This window comes from Coniophora puteana (genome assembly GCF_000271625.1).
Source record: "Coniophora puteana RWD-64-598 SS2 unplaced genomic scaffold CONPUscaffold_20, whole genome shotgun sequence".
NCBI lineage: Eukaryota > Fungi > Basidiomycota > Agaricomycetes > Boletales > Coniophoraceae > Coniophora > Coniophora puteana.
Genome location: NW_006913072.1, coordinates 1 through 20,561, shown reverse-complemented (window position 1 = coordinate 20,561; position 20,561 = coordinate 1). Strand labels below are relative to the sequence as shown.

The window sequence follows — 20,561 nt, the reverse complement described above, 5'->3', positions numbered from 1 at the left end:
CCGACGTGGCAAGACTAGGTATAGAACTGTAGGAGGAATTCCCACAAGAACTCACTTAGAGTCTTGGGGCGATGGATTGCTCAGGTTATATACAAGTACATGGTGTTTGGTTGAACCAAACAGACTAACTAATATGGTAAGGACTGTATGCGCACAGACCAAGCAGTGCGAGGTACTACTACTAATGGTAAAGGAATGACGTAGGTGTGATGTTATGTGTGACGCGTGGATGACGCGTTTATGATATCATGATGAAGTCATAAAGAATGTCCGGGAATGTTATAGAATGATTATGTAAGCCGGGTAAGTAGAGTAACCGAACCGGGTCATGTGACCGGTTATTGAGGTAGCCGGTCACGTGACCTATTGCACCAAGAAGTGAAGCTACAACTTCAACGACGATGCGTGAAATGTAAGTGAAATAAATAGTGGTCATGACTGGTCATGCTGTCGTGAATGCGATCGCGACACTAAGTAGTCGTTAGTGTAACAGTTATGTGGCTCGGTGATAAACGTACTGAATAGTGTCTGAAACATCAGCGTCCAGCAGCGAGCAAGGCGTTGGAAGGTCCCATCCTTCTCTGTTTCTCGCTTTGCGAGCAGGGCTGTAAGGTGTTGGCGACGAGCCTCAAGCATTGGCCGGGCCAGACGACGAGCAGCGGAAAGTTCCTTGTGACTGCATACCCTACTCACTAAGCAGTTTGAGAAATGGATGAACGTACGCACCTAACAATGGTTTCGACGTAGTGTAAGATCCCCTGCACATCGGCGTTGTATTCATTCGCTAGTTCAGCCACCAGATCATCTCCCGACCAGATGCATGAATGGGACCGAACCACTGGATCAGGCCCAGTGAAGAATAGGAGGCCGGCAGCGTGGATGCCGGTCACAAGCCGCCATGTACGCGCCTATATCGGAAGATGAGAAACGTCAATCGCTAGATGCAAATGAGAAGGGCTTACCGCAGCGGCAAACGCCTGCTGGGCACGCTTCATCTGGATGACCTTGTCTTGAGTGCGCAGATGTGCCGGGGAGACATCGTCATTATAATAGGCGTGAATCTCGTCCCAGATGGGATGACTCTCATCGACCGAGCGTTGGATTTCCTCCTTGGTCATGGTAGCAAGTTCCTCCTCGGTCTTTCCTGATGATATCGCGCAGCGCTGCCAGTACTCCGTAGACGCGCGAGCTTTGAACTCCTCCTTGGTTTCCATGTCTCGGGCAGGGGTCTCATCCGCAGCCGCGAGCTGTGGGTCGTTAACTAATTCAGCATCTACATAAATAAATGGTGAGTGATAGTCTCAAGGCGAGGGCAAAGTGTTACTTTTGATGATGCGATCTTGAGTCCCATACCACCACTTTTGCAACATGTTCCAGATTGACCTTCGGCGGCGAGCCTTCATGTCAACACCCATGTGACCCCACAGGAACTCTGGACGTTTTCTGACGGATGAAGACAAGTTCCATACGCGCTCGATGAGGTCTTCTTCAAACTCTGCAAGCAGTGCTTCCTCCGCCTCATCAAGGGGACCTTTTTTGATGTTCCAGTCGACCTCGCGACAGCTGAGGATGCGTTCGTGCACTGTCCCAACGGAAGGGGGAGGGATAGTGTCTAAGAGATTGGGAACGCCAGGCGTACTGTTGGGCAGCGAGCCACTGCCGTTGGGTGCCTGAGTGTGGGAAGCATTCCGGTGGGAAGTGCTAGCGCCGAGTGGAGGAGCACCGCCATCGCAAGCGCGGGTATGGGCAGTGTTGGGATTGGATGCGCTGGTGGTTTGGGTGATGCTGGCGGCATTGTTGGTATCGGTAGCATTGGAAGTGCTGGTGTGGTCAACCTTGGTGCGACGGGGTTTGGTCTTCTTTTGTTTCTTCGAGCCTTGGTTGGGGTCACTCCATGCGATATCATCATCTTCCTCGCTGTCAGGAGAGACTGGGCGATGTTGAGCCCCCCTTACTTCATTGCGGTACTTCTTCCTCCTTTGCTCATCTGCGTATGTAGCTTCGTAATCACTACCGCTCGGCACATCTAAATCTTCTTTACCATTATGAGAATATTGGAACCGTTCAATGGGCGTGAACTTACCATGTTCAGAGGCCAAATTGTCTTCGTCATGTTCTTTGTGATTTTCGCGATTTTCTGGGGCTACATGGAATTTAGTACCCACGAGAACAGCGTCACACCTTGATGGAGGAGAGCATACCAGGCTGAGAGGGCCGACGACTGTCTCCGACGCCTTCTTCGTTATCCTCGACATTTTCTTTGTCTTTCTCGGCTATGGTGTTGAGATCTATGAGAATACAATGCAAAATTTTGACGGACCCGAACGTACCAGGCTGAAGGGGCTGATTGTCACTGGGACCCTCTGCATCGTCCGCAGTATTTTCTTCGTCTTCACCGGCTTCGATATTATGAGAACATTGCAATGTTTTGACGGACTCGAACATACCAGGCTGAGGGGGCTGATCGTCTCTGGCGCCCTCTGCGTCGTCCACGGTATTTTCTTCGTCTTCACCGGCTTCGATATTATGAGAACATTGCAATGTTTTGACGGACTCGAACGTACCAGGCTGAGGGGGCTGATCGTCTCTGGCGCCCTCTGCGTCGTCCACGGTGTTTTCTTCTTCCTCATTACTCCCTTCGTCCTCCTGGGTTTCACCGCCGAAGGTACCAGCTTCCCCACCGAGCATTCGATCGGCCTCTTCAGCGTCCACCTCATCTGTCTCTTCAGGCTGACAGGGCTGCGGCTCTTGCGATACTCTATTAGTGGCGAGGTTTTCTACGAGAATGATATGTCAATACACATCCACATGGAAATGAAACAAGCTAACTTTCGTGGGGGACTTCGGCGGCGGAAGAACCAGTAGTCGTCGTACAATGGTGGTTCTTCGTCGGGGCCCCTCTTCTTTTGTCTGGGTCGGGGTTTAGGCTAATTACCTTCCAATGCGTGAGCTAGCACAGCATGGGACGGACGAAGGACCTACCCGGACGGTCGATGGGTTGGGGACCTGAGCATCGGTCTATCCCAGGAAGACGTGTTAGTCTCTGCTTTTTCGAAGACATGAGTACGGAACGTACCTTGGTAGATGTGGTAGGTGGATCAACCTGTCGAAGACGGCGACGTCAGTGTCCGTCAACGTTCGCGAGAAGGCGGGGATACGCACTCGAGTGTTTGGTTCAGAAGTGGTGGCCTCGACATCTAACACTTCGGTTTTCTGTCGGCCGATTCATACGTCAATCTAGTAATGGCAAGAATGGACAGACTTACATCTGCAGCTTTCTTGCGTAATCTCTCGCTGGCGCGAGCCATAATCTTGGGAGCCGAGATAAGGGATCAAGCAGGCGCGTAACGTCACGAACCCACGGCCAGGAAGGGAGATAGAGTCAATGTCAAAGGCGTAGTTTGACAGTAAACGTCGGGACAACAAACGCGTAGTTTGCTGAAGCCAAACACGGGCAGCGAACGCGTAGTTCGCGTGGATAGAATGGCGGCGGATGGTAGAGCGCGTGATAGATGGGCTACAGGTGAAGACAAAAATTAGCAATGTAAACTAATCGATGAGCAGAAGTGACCAACCTTGAGTACTTCGTAGGGTTAGGAACGACCGCAGTCGCAAGGGCACAAACGAAGGCTAAAGCGAAGAGAGCACTAAGCGGTGGAAAAAAAAGAGACAAAAGAAAAGACTTAGCGGCTTTCACCGGCCTTAAGTACTGCGCGAGGAGTAGGACCCCGATGGAAAGGTATGCCATCTCTGTTGACCAAGATAACTGTTTCACGCTTTGTGAGATGTTCGTGGAGGTAATACTGTCTACGTTGTCAAGCATCTGCTAAGCCCTTTAGCAGCCCTGTCAACGCAGGTGATCACATGGGGATGCTTACCTCAATCGCTCAAGTATCTCACCTTCTCATGATGGGAGCTCCTTTCGCTGTGTAATGGCGGCGGTCAGGATCCAATGAAATACATTTCACACAGTGCAGCACTTATGCCTGCCGAAGGTGGTTGTCTGCGAAGGAAGCAACAGTGAGTTGACGATGAGGCTGGTACGGACCGGTACGAGACACCTACGAGGACGTGGAGGCTTACCCAAGCTTTTGTGTGCCGTGCATGACAGCTGACAGACATACCGCATGGCTGCGGAGTCGACTATGGAAAGAAACCCTGATCGAACATTCCAGACGATGCCGTGACGAACAACAGGAACAGAAACGCACCTTCTGCGTCCATAGTTGTCGGTAAATACACAGGCGTCGGCAGATTGGATGGATGGCAATGATAAGGCGCCAAATATCATCTGAAGGCGTTGTAGGGGCACGTCTAGGCATCTAATCTTGGCGCTCTAAAAGGTTCTAACGATATCGGAATATTCTGTAAGCCTACATGTGTCGCGATAGGTCACGACAGGTTGCGGCGACAGGTTGCGACAGGTGATGGCTGTGCTGAGTACCACACGCCATCGATCTCGTGACATATCTTGAAGGCGGACTGATTTGGAGTGGGTCGGGAGCAGACAAGACCAGATGTTGTAGGGAAACATGGAAAGGTACCAAGTAGGTGGACACTGCAAAACCTGGGACGTGATCTAGTAACAGGGAGAGGGTGTATCGAAGTTCAAGAGTGGATTAGGAGCTGCTGGCAACTTTCCTGGTTGTTCCACTGAGCCAACATCCAGCTCTCGCAATAACACGGTGATTGATACTATCCCAGCCTCGTTTAGTAGAGAAGGTCCTATGGAAAAAGACCGTTATCGGCATTGTCGGGGTGGTGTCCGGGGGTGAGGTTGCAAATGTTGATTACTACAGATGGTCTGATGGTCAGGTCGCTCGACCGGACAGCAATGATCCGCAATGATGTATTACCAGGAATGAGGGGTAGTCTGGCGCATCGCCAACGTCGTCCACTTCGTGCCAATGCACGAGATAATGATACATCTCCCGCTCTACTTGGCTGCGTCAAACCGTGACGTTGAAGACCTTCAATGGGGAGTAATGGTTCGGATACGGCATAGACCATTGGAGCTGACATTGAGCTCGAGGTTGAGACGGCAAACATGCACATCAGAGGTGGAAGTGGCGACGACGTTGAGCTTATGATGGACACGACGACATATTGCGCATTCCGGACCAGGGAAGTCTTACCCGAGGGGAATGGCGTACGTTGCCGCGGAATGAGAGGGAGGGATGTTGGTGGGGTTGATGTTAAGCACATAGTAGACATGCTAATGTCTCCCACTCCGTTCGAAGGAGCAGGGAAAGTCACCTTCGGCGACGAGAGGATAAGTACGCAAGGCATGTGGCGGACTAGTACTGACGAATTCCGCACGGATCTATAACAATGGGGAAACCCGCTATGGGCAATTGCAAAGCAAACAGAATGTTCGCCGGTCGTACGAAAGCATACCATAATCGTATGGGGCATTACCGACACTTTTGTCATAGTTAGACATGAGACATATAGCATGAGCAGCGTGTGCGATGGAAATACGAACCGGCAGCGAACTATGTACATTATATGCCCATTGCGTCGAGGCGACGACCGTGGGTTCCCAGTGAAGATACACGCCAGATTATGTTCTTGCCGTCAAAGGCGCCACGCCGGTCGCAGGTATCTAAAGCCTTGTTGGGCGTCCGTGGCGAAATTGGGTGTTATCCCTAGGAATATGTCAAAAAGGGAAAGCTAGAGGATATAAATGCTTACTGACCAGCACCCCGGAGAGAAAGCATAATGAGAGGGGGTTGGTTCGAGAGTTGTGTAACGAGGAAGGTGTTGCATCGCCAGATTGATAGATATTCAGCGCATTGATGAGTTTAAGCAGGGTTGTGTGGAATTTGGCTGCGACCTACTACCCTTAGTGTCATGACGAAATATGGTGGCATCAAGCACCTACGGTTTGCGAGGAATAATAACCTTTACTGATTGTCAGACACAACACCAGAAGCGACGATTGATACATACGAACATGAACTGCTAACCGCATACGACCTTCTGCCATACGTGTTTAACGCCCGAGACGCAACGTAACAATGTACATTCTCATAGCGAACGACATCGTGTTTCGAATCCAGACCTATGGTTCGGGAGGGATGATAACCTTCAGAAGTTGTCAGGCACAAGACATGAACCGACGAGTGATACATGCGAACATGAACTGCTAACCAAATACGACTTTCTGCAATCAGTGTCTAATGCCCCAAGACGTCATAGCGGATGCCATAGCGGATGCCATAGCGTACGCCATAGCGAACGACATTGCATTTCGCATCCAAACCAATGGTTCGCGAGCGATGATAACCTTCAGAAATTGTCAGGCACAAGACATGAACCGACGAGGGATCATACGAGCATGAACTACTAACCAAATACGACTTTCTGCCATACATGTCTAATGTCCCGAGACGCCATAGCGAACGACATAGTGAACGACATAGCGAACGACATTGCATTTCGCATCCAAACCCATGGTTCGCGAGCAATGATAAACTTCAGAAGTTGTTAGACACAAAACATGAAGTGACTAGTGATATGTACGAACCCAAACTGCCAACCAAGTACGAGTTTCTGCAATCAGTGTCGAACACGTCGCCAGCGCATCGCGTGTCATGACATCGAAGATTCTCGCAACGAACGTCGTATTTGGCGTTCATAGACATGGGTAACCCTTTGTTATGGAAGCTTCAAACCAGCCCGCACAGTAATAATCAATACCTCACCTCGTAACTGGACACGCCACGACGTCAATACCACAAACCATTCGCGACAAAGAAAAATCGCCTAGCCACGTTAGAGCACTCGTACAGCTGTCACCCCTCGAGCCCATCAAAACTGGCATCTCACGAAGCCGAAGTGGGGAAGAGGCAGGCTCAAGGACGTGAAGTCCCAGGCGGGGGTCCAACCGAGATAGCGCGTAGCTCTCTCGGCCAGAATAACGAGCAACGCGTAGTTGCTCTAGCTGAGGCACGACGGCGGACAGGCAGATTATGGCCGTGGCGGGCGGAGAGGGAGGGTGTAGGCGATCGGAAATGCGTAAGGGCGAAGGGAGAGGCAGCGGGAAGAGGCTGGGTGCCTTGGTCGAGTTAGATATCTGGCCGCGCGGCTGCGGTCGGATATCTAACGTTCGTTCTGTAAAAGGAAGGTAGGTGCTTAGTCATCTCGAGCTATGACGACAGGCTGCCCTATTTGGACAGGCACCGGGTATAGCCGTATCGATCTGTCCAAATGTAGCATCGGTACTTCAATTGATGGTGACCAAGCAGACCACAACAACACACTCTTTTCCCTCGACCGCCATCATCACCCAACGATCTCGAGCCCTTCGACTACATCCGCACTCTTCCTTCCTCTTTCCTGCCCCCATCGCGCACAGGCCCTTTTGCAACGACACCTCTCCCTCTTCGTGGTAAGCAGCGATCCGTTCCCTCCTTCTAGGCAGCTACTAACTACACGACCCAAGTGATCGATCGCGCTTGATCAAGGTATAGTCCTCCGCCGCCACACTTGTTTGGCTACGAGCCTTGCCGATGGCAGCTTACCCTTTTTTCACAGATATCTTTCGTATCTGCTCTCTCGAGGTGCAATTTTTCTTTATTTTCCTGACTGTTTGCTGACGCCCCATCTTCAGTTCAACGTCTTACGCTCGCCCCAGGCAAGTTTTGATCATAATACCCTGAGTTCGCTGACGCTACTTTGTACAGGTCATTCCATCTACGGTACGTATATATCATCCCCACCCTCCGGTACAATATCGCACGTCGCCGCTCCCCTGGACTCGAGCAACTACGCGTTGCTCATACCCCGGCCTAGGGAGCTACGCGCTACCTCGGTCGATCCCCCGCCTGGGACTTCACGTCCTTGGGCTCGCCCTTTCTCCACTTCGGTTTCGTGAGATGCCAGGGTTGAAGAGCCTCAGGGGCGATCTTCAGTGTCCAAAGGGATGTGGTCTCGTGCGGCTCCTTGCCTGGATGTCGTAGCCTCTTCTTCGTTCCATGGGCGTTACAATCTTGTTTAGTTGCTCACTTACCTTTGGGTGTTCGACATCTTTCATGCTACTCTCGTGACTTTCGTTTCGGATTCACGTTCTCTTCCGGGCTCTCCTTTAACGCCACCTTCTTACGCCACTCGTGTTCACACTTCAACGCTACGTTCGTCGTACCTTTCTCGCACAAACCCACATGTACTCTCTTCTTATCTCTGGACTTGTGCCCGCGCTCTACTCGCTCCCTTATCCCCTTGGCTGTTTATCGATAAGACCCCTACCCGCAAGGTTTGTTTACCCATGGTCGCTGTTAAGCATGCCCACTGATCGTAGCTTGCATCAGATGGGAGATATCAATCTTCACGAAATCTTCCCTGTGGCTGAATACCCTTTCCCCCCTGACGATGGTAAGTCGCCCAGTTGTTGTCGCCGCTATTAACCATTCACGCTCGTCCTAGTAATATTCGAATACTCCGATGCGAAAGTCATAGCCGTGTATAAAGACTATATCATCACGTCCCCAAACGCGGACTTCGTGCCAGAGCCCTTTATCTTTGAGAACGAAGAGGTCAAGGCCCGAGCAGACGGCCGCTTTGGCATTGTCGACGCCTTCCAATGGCCCCAGTTGTATAGCGAGAAGTTTGAGTGGGCCATGTGTATTCCTCGCAAAGACCCTTTCTACGCGCATGAACGCAGGTGGTTTGCTTGGGAGAACCTTCGGGATGAAGACTTTCTTCGTTCCGCCCGCTACCCAACTATGTACTCCCTTGGCCCAAACAAACAGCTAGGTGTCTCCGGTCTCGTCTCCCAAGCGAAGGAGGCCGTCACTGCGTGGATGACAGAACGCAACAAGAAGGAGCATTCGATCACCATCCCCCTACGAATACTCGAAGGCGTCGTCACCCAGCTCCAGTCCCCTCAGCTTCACCGCGACATCGTGAAACTGTACGCCGAGGCCCAGAGGCGCCACCTTGACATCACCGCATTCCTTGATTATGTCCGGTACGCAGAACCAAAGCTGCGAGTTCTCGACTTCTACCCTGCTCCTGTCACGGAGAAATGGATGGGAGCTTTTACCTCGGATCCGAATGTCTGCGAGCGCCTACACATCGCAGGCATTCCGGTATGGTTCATTCGAATCAGGGCTCAGATACCATCCACCATCAAGATAAAGAATCGCGTCCAAATTGACCGTCCAGATCACATCGTACGGGAGAACTACTTCGACACACACGCACGTCTCGAGCCCTTCGAGCCCATCTGCCCTCCCATGCCAGCTTGCAACGAACGACTGAGGGTCCAGTTCACCGGCGTGTCAGCTTCCGACTTGTCCACGGTTCGCCAGATGCAGGGCAGTCCCGCGCAAGGAGCTCCGGGTTTTGGCGGCGGGTCTGGCCGTTTTCAGGTCCAAGGCCGAAAGGCTGGTCTGAAGCAAGGTAAGTGTATTTCTTAATCGCGGTTTCATGAAATCTCATTTTATCATAGGTGCTCGTGATACTTGGTCTGTCCTCAGCAACGATTACACCCCGGATGTGCCTAGCATATGGACGAACGCGCTCGACAGGGCCAAGTCCGCCAAGGGGCAACACGACGCTAAGCAGAAGAAGCAGGGTTTGCCTCCGAAAGCCCCGTTCGGACATGTAGCGGCTGGTTATCGTTTTCCGGATCCCTGTGCACTTGTCACCCCTGTAGAACCGAAGCGCAAAACCACCTTTCTCGTCAATTGGCTCAATATCCGGTCTCAGCGTCTTGAGGACGTCGACCTCAGTCCTTTCGTCGCCCAACCCAATGGTCAGAACTGGCGGGACCTCCTCACCGGTGTAATCTTAGAAGACCTGTCGCCAAATCGTATTAAGGATCGGCAAGAACGTGCCTCGGGGCGGGAGCTCTTCGGGTCTGTGATCACATCCATTGTCGAGTCAGGCGACTTTTGGTCGCACAGCCCCTCCCAGCTTTGGCAAGGCATGGACGTGTCTCCCCGCTTTCTTATACGGGAGATAGACATCGTCAAGAAAATTGTCTGGGAGGTCGCCGAGTTCAACTTCCGGTTTGAACTCCTCGCTTTAGATCACGCCATGGCACGCCCCCTGTGGGTGAAGGACCCGGCTGCGCGCAAGCAAGCAGTGTGCGACGTTTTCCCTGATGGAGGCTTGACTCGCGAAGGGCAGTGGCTCCCAGCGGGAGAGCATGAAGTGGGGCTTAATAGCCGAGATCCTCAAACAGCTGCAACGGCTTGGGAGAGGTTCAGAGTTCTGCTGTCGGGATGGCACGGCGCCAGTCAGACCAGGCCTATCGATGCCACCACACTCACCGACCTGTACCTTCAAGTCTCGCCGCTGGCCACCGACTACTGCTGGAGATTTTTCCAACAGGCTGGCCGCGCTCCCATCGTCCCGTTCGCGTTTCCTTTCTCCTGAGTGGGCTTGGATATGTTGGGGTTTGCGTCGTGTGCTTCTTCGCCTTTTGGCCGTACAATCACTTTCGTCTCATCACGCTCTTGTTACGCACTCGTATTAGTTCTTTTTTCTCTGAACTTGTAATGACGCTGTTGGATTACCTTCGTTTTTCTAATCTCTGTCTATCCTGTCTGTCTCCGCGTTTGTAACGTTTCTGATCTGTTGATTTGCAGTGATGTCTATCAAGCTCCCTTCACGTTCGAAGAAACGGCTGCATGCCGCTGCAATTGAGTCTGGCGCTAGCGCGCCTGAATCTGGATCCTCTCTAACAACTCGACGTATGTTTGTTACAGAACAGGCTCTAGGGTCAAGCGATCGTCGTCATCGCAATCTCCTCCCTCCGTTGGTGCCTCCAATACACCGCCCGCTTGTGATAGGCCGTGGACTGCACCTCGTGCAATGTAATTTTCCTGAATTTACTTCCGATGACGTCCCCCTTGCAGGTGCCAAGGTACCTCTCGATTCCGAGGCGATGGTTGATCCACCGTCCCATTCTATGTCAGATACTTTCTGGGACTCCGGTCCTCCCCCTCGCACATATCTGTCGACATCGACCAAACGTCATAACCAATGGCAGCGCTGGACTCGAGATGTCATTCCGAGACTGATAGATGTTTATGCCGACTATATGTCAAGGTCAAAAGGGCTACGCGAGATACCGGCGACTCCCTGCAATACCACCAGTTGTAGTTGCGACAAGAAGCTACTTGAAGTTGACTGCATATCATTTGACCGTACATATGAGTTCGTATAAGTGGTATCATATTCTAACTTGCTTCATAGGTGTAGTCCATGTGTCTCTCCAAACATGCAGATGCCGCACGGCACCTATGCAGTTGCTTGCTCGTGGTTTTTTCCCCTGCGCCCCTATCGCTCCTTCTATGGCCTTTGATCTCCGTCTGCTTGAATTTGCCCGTCTACTGTTTGCTAGACTGACACCGAATTCTACTGGGTGGTGTGAAGCTGTCGAGGTGTTCATGTATTTGCTTCGCTATAGGCTAGATACCAAGGTATGTACTGAATTTGAACAGATGACTGGTGATGCTGACAGGAGCAGGAACATTTACAAAGGAGATGGGCTAACACATTCCATTGGTACTCGATTCTTCTCTTGTGCACTGAAGATGCTATCGAAGGTCTAATCACCGGCCATCGTCCCCCGCCAACGGACAATAGCCCATCCGCTTATCTTAGGATGCGCTGCCCTCTCTGCTTTGGTGGCCCAGGTCAGCAGACAGAGGGTGAACCTGATTTTATTGTTTGCTTGGACGCCTGCTTCACTCAGAAACGTGCGCATAACCCACGTCAAGGCTCTCTGCACGACCCCATCAATCCCACGACGTCTGTCTTCCTGTCGGAGGAGGAACTGACCCGGATGGAGACGCATGTCGAAACACTTCGCCCGTCCCGACAATCAAAAGCAGCGCCAGGAAATACACAGCCAGTCGACAAGTGTGAAGAGGGTATGCGCGTGCCTGCATCAGTTTTAGACGGGTGCAACGACACGTTCACCGCTGCCGACGAAAAACGGACAAAGCCGAGCACTCGATTCTTTGCGGACACAGGATTGATGGCATTGCTTTGCAGGCACGACCGTGTTCTCTGGCTGTGCAACATGACTTCCTCCGGTGAAAAGCAGCACTATGCGCTTGCTCTCATTGCGAAGTTGTTAGAGCACCTCCCTTCCCGCAGCACGCTCGGCGTTCTATATGATGTTGCGTGTCAACTCGAGCGAAGCTGTCGAAAATTCAATCTGTTGTCGGAGGACGTACTATCGCGGATATCATTCGCTGTCTCCGTGTTTCATGCTTATGGTCACCAATGGCCGTGCCAGCTCGTTTATCACCCTCGAAAACGGCAAGGATTTGGTCTTTCAGACGGAGAGGGATGCGAGAGACTGTGGAGTGCCCTCAAGTTCCTAATATCAGTACTTCGAGTTTCGGGTGTACGTTGTTCTTGATTACATTCATGCTATGTAAACTCTGACAACCTCGCTTCGGTTTTAGTTTCATCAACGGCTCTTCGTACTAGATAATCAAGTCAGGCATCTGGACGCGAGACTCCTCTTCAAGTACGGAGAGTGGCTTCATACTAAGTGGAGCACTTGTCGACAGCGGATGTCGAAGGCACGTGGGGCTGTTGTTGTGTCCCGGAAAACTACGGCAGACCTTCATGCTGCGTGGTTAGAACAGGTCCAATATCAGACTCGCCCACTTCCTCGTGAGTCTCATTTTTACCTTTTTTTTTACCGGATCATTCGATTGCTAACCGTACCATATCGAAGGCACCTTTCAATCACAATCAGACGCGGAGCTAACAAGGTTACTCGCTCTTGAGAACACTGTTAAACAGCATAGAGAGGACGTTCGGGCTCTGGAACGGTGGCTTGTTTCAGATAGCCCTGGAGATTCCGTCGACATCGCCACCCAGCTGACGATAGCTCGGGACACCCTCTCCCGATCGTCTGAGACTCTACGTCGTCGCATCGCATCATTGGGAACCCCCGCCCGCATTGAGTTCTCAAGGCTCAAGGGCGACATTTATCTGCAGGCGCGGATGGAAGCTCTCGCCGTCAAGACGCGCATCCGCGATCGATTGCGCCAGCGGAAATTTGAGATGTCGCGTGTAGTCGAACGCCCTTACCGAGAATCTAGCAAGGGTATGTAGCATCATGCCCAGCAAATATATTCCGTACATTGAATAGATCCCCCCTGACCAGAAAATAATCTATCATCAAACATCGAGACGTCGATGAAAAAGCGCGAACCCGCCATCAAACGCCTTGTCGTTCGATACAACTCTTTGTGCTGCGACTTGGAACGAATGATTGCGGAGCGGAAGGCACCGAGCGGTAGCATAGCCCCAGCTCGACTCATTCCCGATTCTATATGGCAGTTAGACGTCGACGATGATATCTGGCAGGACGTCGGTCTGGCGGAGGCGTCTGGAGCACCGCCTGATTGGCTGTCAAATGATGCCGTACGAAGTGGCATACGGTCGGCGCTGGAGATTGCGCGATGTGAGGAGGAGGAACGAAGGTTAATTCTCGAGAGAAGGAGGATTCAAGAGTGGTTTTCAGAGGAGTGGAAAGCAGTAAACGAGGCATGTAACAATCACAGTGAGTCATTGCTTCGAGTGTTCACCACACAACGATCGACTCATCCTTTCGCAGAGTCTAGCCTGCTATTCTTACTTTTACGCCGGAGGGACGAGCTAACGATGCTGTACGCCGAGTGGGAGCCAAAGGTTCGCACCATTACCTGCACGATATCTAAACCTTGGGGCCCGACTTCGGACGACATTGCGACTGTGGAGAATGGTATATTGGTTCCTGTGGAGGATTTGCAAAACGAACCCCTTGGTATGCATACGGAGCCGGCGGACAACGTGCCAGACGATGATGAAGACGATAAAGATTACGAAGATCACGATGACGAGAGCGATGGCTCTGAAATTGATGAACACTCTGAGGAGCTGATGGATGTAGGCACAGGGGAGGCCATGGCTGCGGTGGAGGAGTTTGCACTTTTGCACGAGACTGACGAAGAGGACTTCTATGAGGAAACAAACACCGACTTTTTGCCCTCTTCCCCTATCCGGAGTAGTCCAAAGCGAGCCCGTACTTCATGATTTTATACTAATTGATGCATTGATCGTATGCGTAAATGCTGTTGTATGCGTGAATCTCTTCAGTGTGAGCCACATATTTTACTTTCTGCATGACTTGGCCGGATTGTCACACAGAGCTCACCCAGTTATCTGACCACCAGATATCTGGATTGTCCGTGCCGAGAAACTCTCCCCACGTCTGAGTTGCTGCCCAGACATCTCACCGCTAGTCGCAGCCTATCCTTGGTAATATATCAGATATCCGACGTCCTCGAGCTGATTGCGCCAGATGTTCAACCCGCTGGGTTGGATTGCTGGAGACATGATTTCTACTTCCCAGACATCCGGCCCCATCCAGCAAAAATCAGCTAAGTGGGTCCAGATATCTGACGTGTCTGTGGAAAGTTCGTCCAGATAACCTACTTGTCTGCAACAGCCGTCCCACGGCATGTGGGACGGTCGTCCAGATATCCGACGCGTCCGCACCACATGTGAGACGTTCGTCCAGATATCCTACTTGTCTGCGTCAGACGTCCCACCGCATGTGGGACGGTCGTCCAGATATCCGACGCGACCGCACCACATGTGGGACGTTCGTCCAGATATCCTACTTGTCTGCGTCAGACGTCCCACCGCATGTGGGACGGTCGTCCAGATATCCGACGCGACCGCACCACATGTGGGACGTTCGTCCAGATATCCCACCTGTCTGCACAAGACGTTCCACCAAATACAGGACGGTCATCCAGATGTCCGACATGTCTGCCCTAGACTCCCCACCACGGAGAATTTGGTTGGTCGGATGTCCGGTCGACAATCGGCCGACTCCTCGCTACCTCGCAGTACAAAGGTTAGATATCCAACACTCATGAAACAGATCTCAACCTGGGGCTCGCTCTCCTCGATATTATTATATTATTGTTGATAATGTAACCTTTTCCATGCTTGGTTCGTGTTCACAGACCTGGCATTGGCTTTATGCTATTCTGGTGGTGCTAGTGGCCTAATCATCTAAGCAAGTCATATTCCTGCACAGCTGCCTGAGATTGGGTTAAGAATCGAAACAATATGTGTTGTATGCTATATGCCACTTGTCACTAGGAAGTGTCACAAGAGTTGCTACATTGTGTGGGTTATATTGATTATAAGTTTTGACCATATGATATGACATCGTGATATACACGGCTATCTCGCTGGCTCGCCCAAGTAATAGTTCCGGGTTTGATGATGTAAGCTGTATGTTTTAGGCATAGAACTTCATCAAAATAAGCTTGCTTAACTATGTGCATAATCTATATAGGTTGTACAAGCGTTTATTACAAGAAGGCGAGGGCAGGCACGCGGCGAGCGAGCCCGTACAGGCCGGTAAAAATCGCAAATACCAGGCCTTTTAGGCCTATCCCTCCCCCGCGCACTGCGTGACATGTCACGGGCTGAGAGCCGGCGGGATATCTCACAGAACGCCACCCAGACAAATGGCCAGCGGTCGGATATATGGGATAATACCCCTCCGGATGCCTGGCCAGACTTACCACCAAAATGCCAGAAATCTGACCGTAGGGGCGCAGAACCCAGCCAAACATACCACGGAACACCCTCTTAGGTCAAACCTCTGAGTGAGAAAGGTAACACCTAAGAGGTCCGGGGGGCGGGGTGACTGAAGTGTCCACGCGCACCAAACAATATCGGTGGCTGTGCTGCGTCGTGCACAGCTTCTTCCAAGGTTTGAGATCAAGTTCCCTTTGACGCATGTTGATGAAGGTATTTGTAGATCTTGGTCCTAAGCTATGCTTCATATTGACCTAATTTGATTTCCAGTCAACGCCGCTCTCGAGAAAGGCGTAGTCGAGCAGTTCAGCATATTGGTTCCGAACACCAACTATCCGCCCGCTCCAGACCCACTGTCAGCAAGAGTTAACTATGACTGGGGCAAAAAGGATGACATGAGGTGCGAAGTACGGGAGGTGAGCAGATTTGAAGCGGTTGAGCGCTGCATTTACTGATCTTCTGTTCCAGCTGGTAAACGTTGAATCCATTTACGAATATTCCGCAGTCGTGTTCATGAAGGATGGGACGTCGTTGGAGATACCGGCCGGATTCACTGCATTCCAGCCCTTGTTCACTGAGTCCGCCGAAACCGGTAGGAAAGATATTCCTCAGAAGACCACAGTTCAGCTAGTGTTGAAGGAGTACCAGCCAGCGGAGCCCGCGTCACCAACTAGCGAATACTCGGTTGATATTAGGTATCCCAATGGTGCAAGGCTGGAAACAGGTTTTTACTCGCCACATCAATCTTTAGACGACATACTGATCTTGAACTATGCAGGTAAACCAAACGAATTCGAGGTGGTCCTTCACAGGAACGGTATAGCCTCGGCCGAACCTATCGAAGTCTCCCTATCGTTTACCTGGGGTGCTAAGCATAGAGTTGGTTGGGCGAGCAAATACATCAAGAACGCAGACGCGCAGCCCACGCATGTCTACTTCCAACAACTGGATGCCTCCTATACCAAACCAGAGCCCAAGGTACGGCTGTGCGAGTCAAGGCCGAGCGGACACTGCCGTGCAACCCTTCCTGTGTCGCCGCCCGAGGATGTCGACGCGCATGCCATTGTGTCGACTTCGTCAGCACCGGTGACCGTGGAGTTCGAGCTCGAGGAACGAACTATCGTGGATTTTGCCAGGTACTATGCGACCTCTGCGAGCGAGCTGAACGCGGAACTGAACGTCCCACGAGGCCCTGCCGAGGCTTATGACTCTGTCAACGAGTACAACTTCAGGAGCAGTGCACAAGGTGCCCCTACCGCGGACGACGACGAATACGATTGGGTGCCTTGGGAACGGGCGCCAGCCACGGTAGATCGTCCAGGAATGCACCTCTTCGAGGGCTTGACGTCCATCACCGTCGTTCCTTCATCTTGTGGCGACGATACCAACCTTCATCCCTGTCACTATCTCTCGCCCAATGCAAAGGCGCCAACCTTCATCAACCCTGCGGATGTCGGCGCTGTTATCTCGAAGACTCCTGCTGAGCGCGATGCACTGGCGCCTACAGCTGAACCGCGCTCATACGAGTGGCCAGAGGAGGAAGTACAGGTTCATAGGTATCATCATGCTTACCCGAGACGCAAAGATGCGATATATGTTGGAAAGACGTGGGCAACGAAGGTAGCGGCGAAAGATAAATCTGAGCAGGTGAAGGCCCGTGGAAACGCCCTTGACGCTCTCGACAGGATGTGGGGCTTTGGAAAACGGAACAGGAATGACCTTGAAGTATTGCGCCTCGTAACATAAGTGTCCGAAATGCTTCTGTAATTGCGCAAGACACTTTCTGTAACCACGCATTGCATGTTTAAAGCTGTAGGTGCAATCTTTCCGCCGTTCTTTCGGTTTTGACAAGTGTACACTTTGTTTGTTTGTAGCAAGTAGACGAGCCGCCACAGCCCGAAGGACGGGTATCCCCGGTGGCTGTGCTACGCACCTCTTTCCTTCTCTCTGCCATCACCACATGTGCTGAAACCTAAAACTTACACACGTCCGACCTGAAGATGGCCTGCTTCGGTGCTGTGCTTAGCGCAACCCTTGAAAGTAGCATGCAAGGATCAAGGGCTACATGAGGCGAAACTAGTAGTTAGTATCCACTTCCAAGTCCGCAACTGAGTATATGCTCTATTTTCAAATTTCTCACTGGAAGCTACTTTTCCCGCAGAGGTGAGTACGCCAGCCATTCCTGGGTCAGGCACTCCACACTTCCAGTAAACACACAGGCTCACATTCAGGGTCGGGGTCCGTTAGTCATTCCAATGTGGGGCCCCTGCTGGGTTGATCTGAAGATTAGGATGGATGCTGTATCGGCTCCACGTTTGAATCTTTGAGTTACAGGCACAGCCGCTGTGAGGATGCAAGGTATAAAATAACATCACTAGCTTTCTGAAAATTCTCACTCTCGTCATGTCCACCAGCACACTTTCTGCAGCTTCGAAACTCCCCCTCCACATATGGGTTCGTGCTCCAGACCTGTCCCCGAACTCCGTCATTCAGGGAGACGTGCGCGTCAAGGCCGAAACGCAATGTCCGGAGATTGAAAACATCCACATCGGGCTACGCTACAAAGAGTGTTCGTTTGCTAAGTCACTGTAAGGCTACATTACCTACTTGAAATGCCGTTTTCACTAGAGCATTTTCAGGCGCGATGGTGCCGTCCTTCCAGAGAACAACGAGCCAGATATGCTCGCCTTCATCGCTTCCGTTCCCAGGACACCGTGGAAACTCCCCATGATGCAAGGTGATCCGACCGAGTACATAAAAAGCTTCGAGGACAAGTCGCTGTGGCAAGTTCGTGAGGAAGAGAGGAAAGCTTTTGAGGTCAAGTACCCTTTGACAGATATCTCCAAGTGTCCGTGTGACTTCCTTATCCGATGCCGACTACAGCTGATATCATCGTTTCGAAAGTGAACGCGGATTCAAAGAGAGACATAGTACAGAAATTTGCACTGATGATCCCCAACTCAAATTATCCGCCTGCTCCTGACCCGACGTGCCAACGTGTCGACTACGACCGAGGCGAAGAAGGCACCAAACGAGTCATCAGGGAGGTAAGCAAACGTCGATTATCCGGCATTGAGCCCATACTGATGCTGATGGACCAGCTTGTGAATGTCGAGTCTCTCTACGAGTACTTCGCTGAAGTCCACTTCAAAGGCGAAGAGACGACCGAAGTTCCGGTCGGCTACACTGCCTTCCAACCAGAGACTCGTAAGCAACAGGAGAACGCCACTGCTGAGAAAATCAGCGTACCCCTCAAGCTAGAGAACATCCAAGCCGGAGAACCGGATCCGGCCGTCAGCAAGTACTCAGTGGATCTCATATATCCCTTGGGTTCCTCGCTCACTGCAGGTACGCACCGGGTCTTATCATTCTTTTTGTTCCCACATGTTGATCAGAAATCGCGCAGGCGAAACAAGTGACGTTCAGGTCGTCGTGCACAGGACCGGAGTAGCGTCGGCAGAGCCCATCGAGGTCTCTTTTACCTTGACCTGTTCCCCCAAATACAAAGTTGCCTGGGCCTCAAAGTACATCAAAGATCCAGGCGCGCGCCCCACACACCTCTATTCCCAGCAACTCGACGCCACCCTCGTAAAAACTAATCCCCTCCTCGAGGCATGCGCTCCTGATGCAAGCGCCACCGGCCGCGCGACAATCCCCGCGTCCTCCCCCGAGGACCTCGCGGCGGGCTCCGTTGTCAGCACATCCTCTGCACCAGTGACAGTGGCGCTCAAGCTGAACGAGCGTACCCTCACTGACTTCGAGACGCACTATGCCACCTATGGGAGCGAGCTCAAGGTCAAGATCAACGTCCCGCGCGGCCCGGCGGAGGCGTACGAGTCGTCGAACATGCACAACTTCTTCCTTAGGAAGCTCGACTTGCCCACGGCGGGTCCGGACGAGTATGACTGGGTGCCTTGGGAGCGGACGCCCGAGCCGACGGCGCCGCGGGGGTTGCACATCTTCGAGGGGTCGACGCGTATTGCGGTTCTTCCCCGTGCTCCGCCGAAGACAGAGGATACTGGCACGGCGCCGGTGCATTACCTCTCGCCTAATGCAAAGACGCCAATCTTTATCAATCCGGCAGATGTCGACGCCGTTCTCGCAAAGACGCCTGCGGAGAGGGATACCATGGCCCCAGTGGCTAACGCCCGTCTGCGCGAGGTACTAGAGGAAGACGTGCTCGTCCACAGGTACATGTCTGATAAACCAGCCAACGACATCTATGTTGGGAAGACTTGGAAGATGAAGGTGGTGGATAAGGAGAAGGCACCCGAGAAGGAGAAGGCGCCCAGTGCTCTAGATGCTCTGGATTGGATGAGTGATCATCGGCGCAAGGCTTTGAAAAATCTTGAGGCGCTCAAGGCTTAGGATAGCTATATATTTTACAGGTTGCATGACTTATTACGTGTGGTGATAACATTGTCAACGTACTTGTAAACGGTAGCTGTTCACGGTCTGAATCCTCTTTGCTCGAGAATCACTTCAGTCCCCCCCCTTTTACAAATCTTTAAGGCTTTTTATACTTGAAAATTAATATGTCTTAGAGGCCCACTCCGATGGTACACCGGGCACTCTATGGTAGATGATGTCCTTAGTGGTGGTGAATACCACAAAATGTGAGTCTCATAGTGGCTTCCTACCATGGGTTTGGTGAGCAATGCACCATGGTAGAATGCCATAGCAGTGGTACCATGCCTGGTTGGGGTAGTCATTAGGACCCATGGCGCTTGGTACAGGGTGGCAGGAGTCCTTGAGGTGGTGAACTTAGCAGGTGAGGAGACACCCTCATATAGACATAGCAGCTGTATTTCTATAACCTTTACAAAAGCAAATCAAATATTAAATACCAAACTTTGTACCCACCAACCACACAAGGAGATCATGTAAGCACCAGATGGAGCAAGTGGCCCACCCATTTGCTGCTGAATTTGTGCTACATTTGGACACGCCCACTGCTAATTTGCGCCCATTTTAGCCCA

General features: G+C 51.8%; 5 protein-coding genes across 5 annotated transcripts; 4 read left to right on the top strand and 1 right to left on the bottom strand.

Annotated features, from left to right (window-relative positions):
• Nucleotides 1-432: 432 nt before the first annotated feature.
• On the bottom strand, nucleotides 433-3,308 carry CONPUDRAFT_160024 (uncharacterized protein; the record flags this gene model as incomplete). The annotated part of the gene is made up of 15 exons (XM_007777152.1): nucleotides 433-470; nucleotides 519-676; nucleotides 727-908; nucleotides 963-1,273; nucleotides 1,325-2,035; nucleotides 2,084-2,143; nucleotides 2,202-2,273; nucleotides 2,331-2,399; nucleotides 2,448-2,516; nucleotides 2,565-2,758; nucleotides 2,830-2,927; nucleotides 2,983-3,018; nucleotides 3,077-3,103; nucleotides 3,163-3,213; nucleotides 3,267-3,308. The coding sequence occupies 15 exons, from the start codon at nucleotides 3,306-3,308 to the stop codon at nucleotides 433-435; spliced, it is 2,118 nt and encodes a 705-aa protein (XP_007775342.1).
• A 4,977-nt stretch (nucleotides 3,309-8,285) lies between these two features.
• Nucleotides 8,286-10,386, top strand: CONPUDRAFT_160023 (uncharacterized protein; the record flags this gene model as incomplete). The annotated part of the gene is made up of 3 exons (XM_007777151.1): nucleotides 8,286-8,376; nucleotides 8,428-9,405; nucleotides 9,455-10,386. 3 exons carry the CDS (start codon nucleotides 8,286-8,288, stop codon nucleotides 10,384-10,386), a joined length of 2,001 nt encoding a protein of 666 aa, XP_007775341.1.
• A 595-nt stretch (nucleotides 10,387-10,981) lies between these two features.
• CONPUDRAFT_15837 (uncharacterized protein) lies at nucleotides 10,982-11,435 on the top strand (the record flags this gene model as incomplete). Its single annotated transcript, XM_007777127.1, has 2 exons — nucleotides 10,982-11,159; nucleotides 11,209-11,435. Coding segments are annotated over 2 exons (405 nt in total), but the record flags the coding sequence as incomplete, so codon positions are not given.
• Nucleotides 11,436-11,557: 122 nt separating this feature from the next.
• Nucleotides 11,558-13,728, top strand: CONPUDRAFT_18808 (uncharacterized protein; the record flags this gene model as incomplete). The annotated part of the gene is made up of 5 exons (XM_007777130.1): nucleotides 11,558-12,370; nucleotides 12,432-12,645; nucleotides 12,710-13,084; nucleotides 13,145-13,562; nucleotides 13,605-13,728. Coding segments are annotated over 5 exons (1,944 nt in total), but the record flags the coding sequence as incomplete, so codon positions are not given.
• Nucleotides 13,729-17,985: 4,257 nt separating this feature from the next.
• Nucleotides 17,986-19,950, top strand: CONPUDRAFT_77991 (uncharacterized protein; the record flags this gene model as incomplete). The annotated part of the gene is made up of 5 exons (XM_007777150.1): nucleotides 17,986-18,170; nucleotides 18,222-18,430; nucleotides 18,466-18,629; nucleotides 18,684-18,930; nucleotides 18,989-19,950. The coding sequence occupies 5 exons, from the start codon at nucleotides 17,986-17,988 to the stop codon at nucleotides 19,948-19,950; spliced, it is 1,767 nt and encodes a 588-aa protein (XP_007775340.1).
• Between the last annotated feature and the right edge of the window lie 611 nt (nucleotides 19,951-20,561).